At 49.6% G+C, this 14131-nt stretch overlaps 1 protein-coding gene across 5 annotated transcripts in view; it reads right to left on the bottom strand.

Moving 5' to 3' along the window:
• The window catches only part of HUWE1 (HECT, UBA and WWE domain containing E3 ubiquitin protein ligase 1), a 1878220-nt gene that overhangs the window by 1121388 nt on the left and 742701 nt on the right, over window positions 1–14131 (bottom strand). For all 5 annotated transcript variants that reach the window (XM_085629865.1, XM_085629862.1, XM_085629866.1 and 2 more), the window contains 3 exons: window positions 6181–6450; window positions 5953–6105; window positions 5749–5876 (listed from right to left, as the gene is read on the bottom strand). In XM_085629865.1, the coding sequence (XP_085485991.1) occupies window positions 5749–5876; window positions 5953–6105; window positions 6181–6450 (551 nt within the window). The remainder of the gene's footprint in view (window positions 1–5748; window positions 5877–5952; window positions 6106–6180; window positions 6451–14131) is intronic.

Here is a 14131-nt window from a genome sequence, read left to right as displayed (position 1 = left end):
GCTGCGAACACCGCCATCACTTTCGTGAACATCTGAGGGGCGCTGGTAAGGCCAAAGGGGAGCACAGTAAACAAAGTGTTTGTGGCCTACCATGAACTGCAGGTAATGCCGGTGGGCCGGTGAAACGGGGATGTGAAAGTAAGCATCCTGCAAGTCCAACGCTACCATCCAGTCTCCAGGGTCTAGGGCAGACAAGACCTGAGTGAGCGTCAACATCTTGAACTTCTCCTTCCGGAAGAAGTGGTTGGCGTTCTGGAGATCCAAGATAGGACACAGGGAACCAGAAAGAAGTGGGAATAGCAACCACGACCTACTTCTGGGGCAGGAACGCGCTCGATGGCATCCTTGGCCAAGAGTGCCGAGGCTTCCTGTTTGTGAAGGGCCGGGTGATCCTCTGACATGCGATGGTAATGAGGTGGTAAGGAGGGAGGAGTAGTCTCGAAGGGGAGAGAGTAGCCCCTTCAGAATATTTGTAAAAAACCCCTGTCCGACGTGATGGTGAGCCAGTGGGGTAGGGGATGGTGGATCCTGCCGCCCATTGGCGTTAGGTGGCCCTGAAAGTTCAGACTAGGAAGGTTTGGCGGCTGCAGCAGAGAGGGCAGTGGTGGACTGTCCCGCCCGCTGGCCCCCAGATCCACGCCAGTGGTTCCCACATCAACGGCTGCGCTGGGGCTGAACAGCTTGCACCGGCCTGTGGCTCTGTGCGGGACTTTGTGGGGCACCTCTTCCATAGCCACGAAAGGGGTGAAAGGCAGACTGCGCAGGGTGGATGGTGGAGAGGCCCAAGGACCTGGCCATAGCCCGAGAGTCCTTAAAGCGCTCCAGCGCATTGTCTTCCTTGTCGCCAAAAAGGTGACGGCCATCAAAGGGCACGTCTATAAGGGTGGATTGGACATTCTACTGACGATTAAATCGTCTTGCCAAGTGCGTCAGCGATATCCAGCCCACAGCGGATGGTAAACTTCGCTACATCTCTCCCCTCGGCAACTGCACGGGAGAGTATGGCCCGGGCCTCCTCTGGGCACTGAGGCAGCACCTGTGTCACAATATCCCACACAGAGTGGGTGTAACGGCCCAACAGACATGCGGTGTTTACCGACCGCAGTCCCAAGCTGGCAGAAGAAAACATTTTCTTCCCAAGGTGGTCCAGCTTTATGGATTCCCTTTTCGGTAGTGCGGTAGGGAAGGCGCCATTAGAAGTAGAGGCTTGAACCACGAAGCTCTCAGGAGTGAGGTGTTGGGAGACGAAAGTGGGGTCGGCCGGGCAGTGGCATCAGGCAATCATCCTGTCCACAGGAGCCCATGTTGGGCCTGGACCACTTGCCCCCAAGGATGTACGTAAGGGATTCATTAAACGATAGCAGGGGCTCTGAAGAGCTTGCTGCCAGTTGAAGCACCTCGGTCAGGAGGTTAGTCCTGACTGCCACTGTAGGAACTTCGAGGTTTAGAGCCACGGCAGCCCTACGCAACACCACTGCGTATGAAGCTCCCTCCTCTGTAGCCACGGTAGGAGGTGACAACATGCCTACAGCAAAACACACAAGATGATGGACGGAATGTTGCACATTGGCAAAACATTCACCCCCAGTAACAGATGTAGGTTTAATCAATCGTTAGTTTGTTCACCACGCCACCCCAGTTCAGACATGGCCGTATGCAAATCAGTCTTGACCCTGTGCCTCATGGGAACAGTCCAGCCCGAACTGCCAAGCCATGTCTTCCCTGGACCGGAATCAAGCATCCTAGGACCGGTTTCGGGGTTTCACCCTTCTTGAGCCAGGATAGCTTGACTCCAGTGGCAGAGTCTATCCTAAAGGCTCCGCACGCTGAGTCGCGGGAAAGGCACCACCCGCACCCTGCGTCGCGTCGGCCAACGGACGAGGGGGAAGTCGGAGAGCAACTATGTTTCTTTGACTTCTTATGCTTCAACTTACCTGACCGAGTGCGAAGACTTTGAAGAGGAGTGATGGTGACTCCGCAATTGGTCGCTCGACCTCCCACGTGACCTTGAGCGACACAGAGCAGAGTACCAGGCCTCGAGGAGCTTTCGGGACCTCTTCCGGAAAGACTTCGGGCCATAGTTCTACAGTCTGAGCATGACTTGGGGTCATGGTCGTGCTCTAGGCATAAGAGGCACAAGTGGTGCTGATCCGTCACCGACATCAGTCAGGTACAGGAACCGCATGCCTTGAAACAAGGCATCACTCATGCACCAGGAGTCTGTTGAAGACTCAAAAACAAAGTCGACAGAAGTCACAAGAAACTCCGTCAGAAAGTGACTGGGGGTACCCCTCTCTCCGGATCTGCACTTACTGGCACAGAAAAAGAAAGCACAGATGTCATCGCGCCAGGGCGGCGTCTATGTAGCTACCACAACGTCATCTCGGTGACCCAGACAACGGCCGACAGACAACACCTTCCGCCTAGCAGGGGTACTGCTGACGAAAAACTTTTCAGATCCAGTCTGACGCCTGGGGGTAATTTTAAGATGAGGAATCTATAACTAGCTGTTTCTTTCAGATCCACCAGTACCATCTCTTCCAGTACCACCACCACCTCCTCCTCCTCCTGTACCACCACCACCACCACCACCTCCTCCTGTACCACCACCACCTCCACCACCTCCTCCTGTACCACCACCTCCTCCTGTACCACCACCTCCCACCACCTCCTCCTGTACCACCACCTCCCACCTCCTCCTCCAGTACCACCACCAATACCACTACCAGTACCACCAATACCACCACCAATACCACCACCAATACCACCACCAATACCACCACTACTACCAGTACCACCACTACTACCAGTACCACCACTACTACCAGTACCACCACCACCACTACCACCACCACCAATACCACCACCACTACCACCACCACCAATACCACCACCACTACCTGTACCACCTGTACCACCACCACTACCTGTACCACCAATACCACCACCACTACCTGTACCACCAATACCACCACCACTACCTGTACCACCAATACCACCACCACTACCTGTACCACCAATACCACCACCACTACCTGTACCACCAATACCACCACCACTACCTGTACCACCACCACCACTACCTGTACCACCACCACCACCTGTACCACCACCACCACTACCTGTACCACCAATACCACTACCTGTACCACCAATACCACCACCACCACTATCAGTACCACCACTATCCGTACCACCACTATCCGTACCACCACTATCCGTACCACCACTATCCGTACCACCACTATCAGTACCACCACTATCAGTACCACCACTATCAGTACCACCACTATCCGTACCACCACTATCAGTACCACCACTATCAGTACCACCACTATCAGTACCACCACTATCAGTACCACCACCATCAACCACCACCACCAATACCAGTACCACCTGTACCACCACCACTACCTGTACCTGTACCACCAATACCACCACCACCAGTACCACCACTATCAGTACCACCACCACTACCTGTACCACCACTACCTGTACCACCAGTACCACCACCACCAGTACCACCACCACCAGTACCACCACCACCAATACCACCACCACCAATACCACCACCACCACCACCAATACCACCACCACCAATACCACCACCACCACCACCAATACCACCACCACCACCACCAATACCACCACCACCAATACCACCACCACCACCACCAATACCACCACCACCAATACCACCACCACCACCACCAATACCACCACCACCAATACCACCACCACCAATACCACCACCACCAATACCACCACCACCACCACCAATACCACCACCACCAATACCACCACCACCAATACCACCACCACCAATACCACCACCACCAGTACCACCACCACCAGTACCACCACCACCAGTACCACCACCACCAGTACCACCACCACCAGTACCACCACCACCAGTACCACCACCACCAGTACCACCACCACCAGTACCACCACCATCAGTACCACCACCATCAGTACCACCACCATCAGTACCACCACCATCAGTACCACCACCACCAGTACCACCTCCACCACCACCACCACCACCACCACCACCACCACCACCACCTCCACCACCTCCACCACCACCACCACCTCCACCTCCACCACCTCCACCACCACCACCTCCACCACCACCACCTCCACCACCACTACCTCCACCACCACCACTACCTCCTCCACCACCACTACCTCCTCCACCACCACTACCTCCTCCACCACCACTACCTCCTCCACCACCACTACCTCCTCCACCACCACCACCACCACCTCCACCACCACTACCTCCTCCACCACCACTACCTCCTCCACCACCACTACCTCCTCCACCACCACTACCTCCTCCACCACCACTACCTCCTCCACCACCACTACCTCCTCCACCACCACTACCTCCTCCACCACCACTACCTCCTCCACCACCACTATCTCCTCCACCACCACTATCTCCTCCACCACCACTACCTCCTCCACCACCACTACCTCCTCCACCACCACTACCTCCTCCACCACCAATACCTCCTCCACCACCAATACCTCCTCCACCACCAATACCTCCTCCACCACCAATACCTCCTCCACCACCAATACCTCCTCCACCACCAATACCTCCTCCACCACCAATACCTCCTCCACCACCAATACCTCCTCCACCACCAATACCTCCTCCACCACCAATACCTCCTCCACCACCAATACCTCCTCCACCACCAATACCTCCTCCACCACCAATACCTCCTCCACCACCAATACCTCCTCCACCACCAATACCTCCTCCACCACCAATACCTCCTCCACCACCACCAATACCTCCTCCACCACCACCAATACCTCCTCCACCACCACCAATACCTCCACCACCAATACCTCCACCACCAATACCTCAGCACCTCTCGCTCACTAGTAATAGAAGGGGCACTGTACGAGGCCAAAGCTGCAGCTGAGATCATCCCTCCCTCCCTCCATGTTTGCAATAAAGCACAGTAGGCCCTGCACCAGGAGATGAAGCCAAGGCCCTACTACAGCTGGAGTGTTTATTAGGCGAATGATAGCAATGACATTACGCAATGCCACATTGCACGCTAAAATCACGGAGAGGGCAGGAAATAGCTCCCTCCCATTCTTCCTCCTGAGCTGCAACAGTGTAATCACAGTGCGAAAGGTGTTGGAGCGCTTCTTAGTGTTTATTGCTCGGATCATATGCAACTCACTTTGTGTCTAATTTACAACACATACATCTTAACTGCACTATTTATCACTACTTTGAAGACTTCGCAGGCTGGTCTCTTCCTCTGATATTTACAATCTAAGTGATCGAGAAGGCCTTTATTGGCATCTCTGGCCATAGGTCATGCAAGAGTTTAAACTATTAGTATAGTAAATGACAATATCTTTTATTTATGTTTTAAAACATATACAAGAGGCATTGTCATTTACAATGGTAATAGCTCAAACCCGCGTAAATGCGGAACCTATTCCATTTCAAATGCATGTTTGTATATATCGTTAAGTCTTCTGGTTCAGCACACAGGTGCGACATTTAGGACTACTAATTAAGATCCTACAATGTAGGATAAAGCTGTGCATATACAAGGCTAGCGGGACTGAATAGTTTAGACAATATCACAATTACAAGCGTGTACATACATTTCTGCGATTGCCCATTTATAAGTGAAAGCAAGATGCAATACAGGAATAGAAAAAGCAGATCAAGATTAACATTGAAAAAGACAATAGAAAGAATCTTACTTAGGGGTTTGCACATCCTTCTGCTCTTTGGCCGCCTGCAGACATGGCTGAACTACCTCCAAAAGTTTTATAAGAACACTCAGAATCCCACTGTTCTCTACCACACGTGCACAGGGCAATTTTAATTCCTAAAACAAAAGCAAGATTATTAATAAAGACAACTAATTGCAGGGACACAATCGGTTATAAATTTACCAATCCTACCTCAAAGAGGAGAGTGAGCAACAAAATACGTGTGGCCAAATTAGATGCTTGTGGAAGAGTGGCCATTTGACTGACCCATTCAGATACAGTTTTAGTGTCGCTCGTGGTCAGAGGGAGGGCAGCTTTGATCAACACATCCGCTGCTTCCCACACCTAAAAGAGAATTAAGAATAAACCAAAGGTCTTGAACACCAGCTTGCCACTGTCACTTAGGAATGTACAGCTCACCTGGTTCACTACTTGCTTGAGAATCAGATCTCGGTAATCTGCCCCATTGCGCTTTATGGCAGTCATAATGAGGTCACAGACTCGATAAACTGTATCTGGTAGCTCGTCCAACAAGTGAAAGCAGCCTGGCAACATGGTGTCTGTGAAGTTATGCAGCTCTTCCTGCTCAAGTGGTTCCGCATCTTGAAATTTTTCAAGACACTTAGCTTCTTCCTCTTCCTGCTTCTCACGTGACTTCCGTTCATCGTCTTCCTTTCGTCGAGCCACTTCCTGAACAGATATAGCCAGAAGTAAATTAGAAGATCAGAACTGCAAGGGTGACAACAGAGCAAGTTACAATCAAAGAAAAGATAAACCAAAGTCCTAAAAGTAAATACACTGCTAAGTACAGATCTTCTTGCAGAGTAGCTGGAAGAACTCCTTGGATTCCCCTCTTCGGGAGTCTATTGATGTTAAGGCTTTGAGGACTTTTCAGACCTCTTCTTGCTTTTCCTCTCAGCCCCGCAAGTTTTCCCCTCAGTCTAAAGCCCTGAAGGCACGTAAATATCTTATATTTTAACACAAAATTCACATTCAGTTGTAGAATATGAGCTTGGAAGGCACCAAATAGGCTTGATGGGGGTCCTAAACAGCTGTCCTTGGCACACGAAGAGCACTTTACAAAATAGCTAAGGCATTAACTGGAAAAAAAATCCCTTTAAAAGGCAAAGGCGGCTTGACAATGCTTTCCAAAGATGAGAAACTTCAAATGAAGACAAGTCAATTCTCAAACTGAAAATACTGTGCAAATGTGTGTAAAGAAAAGTGTTCCAGGCCACACGCTGACGTGCCGGTAACAAGAACAACTTCCAAGGCAACTGGAAATATAGTGCATTCTGAGACTGGAAGCACTTAGCACAGGGTTCCTTTTTCAATTCGTTTAATTAAGAATCTATCAGACCATCATTATGCAAACATTTTAGCAGCAGTCTAGTCTTCAGGTGTTAAATGTAATAAAACAGTTTTGCGCTTTAGGACTTTCTGGATTCACATGCTGTGCAATATTTGACTACCAATACGTAGAATAATTGCAAGCTGATGTCAAGCATATGTCTACAATGCCCCAGTGCGTAGTTGCCATCTTAATTTTCTTTCCTCCTTTCTTGGTGAGCTGTACTGTACTACAGCTTTGCTCTTAGTACATCAATATTCTAATGTTTTGCTTATTCACCTTTTGCAAAGACTCATCACTCATTCCTTGAGGAACTAGGAGGGTTACACAATTCTAGGAAGTCTTCAAGCTGCAAAACTATTGTTAATGGCGATTAACTTTTTTGCAACATGAGTCTTTTCTAGACTCAACACTGTATTAAGCTGGATCTCAATAGGATATTGTCACTAGGTGGTAATACCATGCACAGAGTCCAGGGGTTCCCCAAAAGTGTACAGGGGGCAATGTAAAACCCTAAATGCTCTATTAGTGGTAGTGTGGGCAAGGAGACTTAGGCCTAACACGGATGAGTGTAAGCCACTTATTGCACAACAGTGATCTATAATGGACACAAGACACCGGAGATCCAGACCAATTTTAGAAAAATACACTTTGTACTTTATTTCGAGACCCAGTTCTTCAGAACGTTTTTAATCAAAAATGCTTTTCACTTATAAAAATGGACACCTGGAAACTTTAAGGTGTCTAATGTTATCCTATGGAGAAAACAATATCTTGGTTAATGTGACGAGTATTGAACTTGTGTAAGAAACTGGCTCTATATATACTGCACCAAAGTGAGGTACAGTGTATATAGAGTCCAAGAGTCCCCAAAAGTAGGCTGAGGTTAAAGTTAGATATAACCTTACTCTCTAAAGTGGTAGCTTGGTCGAGCAGTAAGGCAGTATCAGAGGACAGTGTAAAGCATTTGTTGCACACACTCAGTCAGCAAATGGTCTCACACACTCAAAAACTGAACTCTGGGCCAATTGTGTTTGTATAAAAAATATACTGTATTTTTAGAACCAAGCAGGACTGCTACAGGTAAGCATTAAATACTTTTCAGTAATAAGTTACTGGATATAGAACAGTTTGAATATGCAATAGAAATTGAACTTTGTTTGATTTACAAGGGAGCGGTAGTATGCAACACTTAGCAAATACAGTACATTGGAATGAATAGTCTTTCATTAAATTACAGGTAAGTTACTTTTACGTTACTTTCTCTAACTCAGTCCTGAATCTAGGAATATTTTCAGATTTCAAAACTATACACTAAGTAACTTTTTTGAGCTGTACTTTGAAATGAATAGGCTTACGGTTTGCAGGTAAGTAAACAACTGTGGGAGTTAAGGTTCTTGGGTTGGACTCAGGGGTCACCCAGGGTCAGTGATGCACTTTTGTTGCACCCTCAGAGGTACTAGGGCAGCCGGGTGCAGAGTGCTGAGGCCCAATGTTATCCAATGAGGGATAGCGGGGCCTCCGGTCGGTGGCTGCTGGCAAGCAGGCCACTGGGGTGTGGGAGCAACACTCCTAGGGTTAAGTTCAGGGCAAGTTGGAGACCAAAATAGCACCAAAGGTGCACCCTCAGCGGCACTAGGGCAGCCGGGTGCAGGGTGCTGTTTTGAGGTCGGGCGCCCTGTTTTCAATGGAGAACCTCTGGGACAAGAACACTGCAGGCTCGGGGACGAGGATCTTCTGGGTGCGACCATCACTTCGAGGGGTAAGTTAGAATGTTAGGGAGTGGTTAGGCACCTTTGGTTTGGGCACAAGGCCGTGGGACGTCGGGTACAGGGGTGCCTTGTGACATCAGATTTTCTTACCTGCTCTGGCTGCGGTAGAGGGGGTCCTCAAAATTGAGGCTGCAGGCATCGCCTGGAGGCTTGAGGAAGATCAGGAGTCTCCAGATCTCGGGTCAGGGTCACCCAGGGGACCTCCTCGTGCTGTTTCTCGACTCGAGCTGTGTGAGAAAGTGCCATCTTTCTTGCATGGTATGCCCCCACTTTTTGCTGAATTGCTGATGTACTCTGAGTGTGCCCAGGGCTCCTGCCAATCAGGTACCCAGGGCCTGTGTTCCTTCCCTAAAACTGCCTAACAGCCAAAACCCAAATTGGCATCTCTGGCCACATGTCAGCCCCTGGTAAATGGTACCCTAGGTACCCAAGGCCTTCTGACCAGAGAAGGCCCCTAAGGGCTGCAGCACTTATTGTGCTACCCTTAGACGCCCTGTACCCTGACAGACACACACACACAAACACACACTGCCTTTGCAGGCTGAGTGTCTGGGTGAAGAATAAAACAGACGACATGGCACACATCCCTGTGTGCCATGCCCACAACACACACTGCCCTAGCATACCTCAGTCACCCCTCCAGCTGGGTGCCCTATGCCAGTGGTGTGGGTACAGGTGCATGAGCCCTGTACCCCTACGGTACCCAGGTCCCTTCCTGGTCACTAAGTACAGTGCTGCCATTTAAGAGTATATGGTACTGGGAGATCGTCAACACGAACTCCACAGCAACATAATGACAACACTGAAGACTGGGAAGTTTGGTATCAAACTTCTCAGCACATTAAACCCACACGGATGCCAGTGTGGGGTTTAATGTAAAATGCACGACAGAGGGCATGTTAGAGATGCCCCCTGAAACTCTACCAACTTCCAGTGATCTGACTGATCACCACTGGCATAGGGCACCCAAGCTAGAGGGATGACTGATGTATGACAGGGCAGTGGTTTGTGGGCATGGCACACAGGGATGTGTGCCATGTTGACTCTTCACTTTGTTCTGCACCAAGGCACTCAGTCTGCAAAGGCAGTGTGTGAGTCAGGGGACAGGGCCTCCAAGGGTGGCACAATAAGTGCTGCAGCCCTTAGGGGTCCTTCCCTGGTCACAGTACCCTGGGTACCTGTGGTACCATTTACCAGGGGCTGACCTGTGGCCAGAGATGCCAATTGGGTTTAGGCTTCAATGCAGTTTTAGGGAAAGAACATAGGCTCTGGGTACCTGATAAGCAGGAGCCGAGGGCACACTCAAAGTACATCAGCTATTCAGCAAAAAGTGGGTGCATACCATGCAAGAAAGAGGGCTCTTTCTCACAAAAGTCACCTGTATCCATTGCAGTGGATTGAAAAAGTGTCTTAAGGACAGCTGGCCTACAGAAGCCTGTTGCTTCGCCTGCACATCTACACAGTAGTGTTTGGTGAAGGTGTGTGGTGTAGACCATGTCACTGCCTTACAAATGTCATCGAAGGGAATGTTTCATAAGAATGCGATGGAAGCCCCTAGTTTGCGTGTTGAGTGCGCTCTAGGGGGAATTGTTAATGTGCGTTTAACCTTTTGGTAGCATATTTGTATGCAATTGACTATCCACCTAGCAATCCCAGCTTTGGAGATGGGGAGTCCTTTATGAGGTGGTGAAAAAGCTACAAATAATGGTTTTGTCTTTCTAAAGGGCTTAGTCCGGTTAATATAATAAAGAAGAGCTCTTTTGACGTCAAGTGTGTGAAGAGCGCACTCTGCTACAGAGTCCGGGTTGTGGAAAAACACTGGTAACTCTATGGATTGGTTAAGATGAAAACCAGAAGGAATTTTGGATTTGTTCTAAGAACCACCTTGCTACGATCTATTTGTAAGAATGGTTTTTGTATGGTTAAAGCCTGGATCTCACTTACTCTCCTGAGAGAGGTGATTGTGACAAGGAAAGCTACTTTCCATGTGAGGAACTGCAGTTCACATTTGTGTAAAGGCTCAAATAGGGGACCCAAGAGCCTGGTAAAGAATGTTTAGATACCACACCGGGGAGAGTGGCAGTCTGAGAGGAATTTCTTTTAAGACCTTCCATAAAGGCGTTGAGTGCAGGTACTCTAAACAGTGACAGGTGTTGTCTGTTTTCTAAGTAGGCAGCTAGATGTAATCTTATGGTTGAATATGCCAGATTACATCTTTGTAAATGCAGCAAATAGCAAATGATGATCTGGATTGATGTATCCAGTGGATCGGTTTTATTATCAATGCAGTAAATGACGAATCTTTTCCATTTTGTTGCATAACAGACTCTAGTAGTATGGCGTCTGGCTTCTTTGATGATGTTCATACATTCTGGTGGAAGGTTAAGGTAACGAAACTCTAGGACTTCAGGAGCCATATCGCCAGATTCAGTTGACCTGGATCTGGGTGACTTATCTCTCTATGGTTCTGCGTTAGGGGAGAGATGCAGTATTTGGTGTGGAACCACCAAGTGTTCGAGATGTGTGGTGAACCATGGTGGCCGTGCCCATGTGAGAGCGATTAGGATCATCTTGTGAGATTGTTGCCTGAGGTAGAATTATCCCCAGGCGTGAGACTGGATCCCAAAAACTTTTTGCGCAGCATCCCTGCGCGCCGGGAGGACGGCATCACGCAACTCCGCCCAGGCGTCGTCCGGGTACGTGACTTCAGCGAGGTCACATAAGTCACATAAGTCACATAAGTCCCACCCCGGGACGCCTACGTCCGTGTTCTTCGGAGAACTTTTCCGCGCCACAACAAGGAGCCAGCAGACAAAACTGTGAGAGTATAGGAACAGTGTGCGAAAGAACAAGTACTTACCTTCGGCAACGCTTTTTCTGGTGGATACAGTATCTGCCTGTGGATTTCTCACCTTGTGAATATCCCCTGCGCCAGCAACATTCGGAAACTTTTGTAGCTCTCCACGCCGACGAGGACGACGTCACAGAAGCACGGCTCCGCACGCGGCTCCGCTGACGTCAATGGATACGTAAGAGGACCTGGTCGGCGTGATGTCAGTTCCGCCCTTTTTTCCGTGCCATCGAGGCACACGGACGGACTGACAACAATATAGATACAGTATACACACTACATACTATACAAACCAACACAGTGTGAAGAAAAAAGCAGCAAGGCAAAAGAAAACACTGACAGTAATAAATACATTTCGAAACATCACTATTGTAGGTATACAAGGGTGGAAAACGGGGGGGGGGGGGATTCAGTGAGGATTCCACAGGCAGATACTAAATCCACCAGAAAAAGCGTTACCAGAGGTAAGTAACTTGTTCTTCTGATGGATACATCTGCCAGGGGATTCATCACCTTGTGAAAAGATTCCCACAGCAGTCCCCACTCCCGGAGGAGGGTGTCCACCCTTCTATACCAGACGAAACGAGCAAAGTATCTGTCCCTCCTCACCTCGGAATCCAAGCAGTAATGCTTTGCGAAAGTGTGAAGGGAGGCCCAAGTTGCCGCTCTACAAATGTCCTCCACAGGAACACCTCTAGATAAGGCAGATGTAGAAGACCCACTCCTCCCTGCTTGTTGACATACCACATAGCAGTAGTGTTGTCCGTCAGGACTTGAACAGACTTACCGCGAAGGGAGGAAGGCCTTGAGTGCCAAACGTACCGCCCGCAACTCCAAAAGGTTGATGTAAAGCAACCTTTCCTCTGGAGACCAAAGACCCTTGATCTCCAGATCCCCCAGATGAGCACCCCACACTAAAGTGGATGCATCAGTTATTACTATGGTCACCGATGGAGGTAGATGGAAGGGCTTTCCATGAGACAGTTTGCCCTCCACGCGCCACCAAGACAGATCCGCTGCAGCTCCTCTGGAGATCCTCGCAGCTCCTCTGGAGATCCTCACAGACTCCCTGAGATCCCCTTTGTGCTGATACCACTGCTTGCGGAGGCACCACTGGAGAGCCCTCATGTGCCAGCGTGCATGGTTGACCAACAGAATGCAGGAAGCAAACAAACTGAGCAGACGAAGGACCTTCAGGACTGGAACGACCGCTCCACTGTAAAACAAGGGAATAATTTCCTGTATGTTGAGAATCCTTTGTGGAGGTGGGAATGTTCGACACAGTAGTGTCCAGTACCGCCCCTATGCGCTGAGAGTGCACCAGGTGAGATTTGGGCAAGTTTATCGAGAAACCCAATTCGTACAACAGTTGGGTTGTAACTTGCAGATGATGAAGCACCTTCTCCGGCGACTCCGCTTTGATTAGCCAGTCGTCCAGATAAGGAAAAACCGGAATCCCCGATCTTCTGAGATGGGCTGCCACCACTGCCATCACCTTGGTGAAGACTCAAGGTGCAGTAGTAAGACCAAACGGAAGGACCGCAAACTGATAATGGTGCGACTACCGTAAAACGGAGATACTTCCTGAGCGACTTCAGAATGGGGGTGTGGAAATACGCATCCTGCAAGTTGATCGACACCATCCAGTCCTCCTGTTGCAGCGCTTGAAGAACCTGCGCAAGGGTGAGCATCTTGAACTTCTCTTGCTTTAGAAAAAGATTCAAGATTCTGAGGTGCAATATCGGACGCAATCTGCCGTCCTTCTAAGGAATCAGGAAATACCGGGAGTAGCATCCCTGACCCCTCTCCTGCTCCGGAACCACCTCTATCGCACCTTTCTGAAACAACTTCAGGACTTCCTCCTGCAGGAGAAGATGGTCCGCCGAGCAAGCACCTTGGCAAGGAGGGTAATTCGGAGGGAATTCCCGCAAGGGAAGAGCGTGCCCATTTGCTACAAGATCTAGAACCCAAAGGTCTGTAGTGACCGATTCCCAATCTTGTATAAAATGGGTAAGCAGACCCCCCCCACAGGACCAACATGATCCAGAATGGTGGATCTAGGGCTGCTTTACAGTGGTGGGAGAGTGGAAGAGGAGGAGGAGAGCTGTCGACGTCGAGCACGACCCCTGAACCTGCACCTGTAGCTCTTATACAGGGTATTTTGCTGCTGCTGTGGCTGCCTATAGGTCCAAAAGGACGACCTCCCAAAACCTCTACCTCCTATAAGAAGAACCTCTAGGCTGTGCCTGCAGACCGAGATTTGGCCGTGGCTTTGCTGTCCTTGAACCTTTCCAAGGCAGCATCCGCCCTTTCGCCAAACAGCCCAGAATCATCAAAAGGCAGATCCAGAAGTGTTGCCTGCACATCAGGGGAGAACTCCGAAGTTTTCAGCCAAGC

This window comes from Triturus cristatus, chromosome 10 (genome assembly GCF_964204655.1).
Source record: "Triturus cristatus chromosome 10, aTriCri1.1, whole genome shotgun sequence".
In the NCBI taxonomy this organism is placed as follows: Eukaryota; Metazoa; Chordata; class Amphibia; order Caudata; family Salamandridae; genus Triturus; species Triturus cristatus.
Note: the sequence above shows the minus strand (reverse complement) of the source record. Positions and strands in the feature narration are given on the sequence as shown.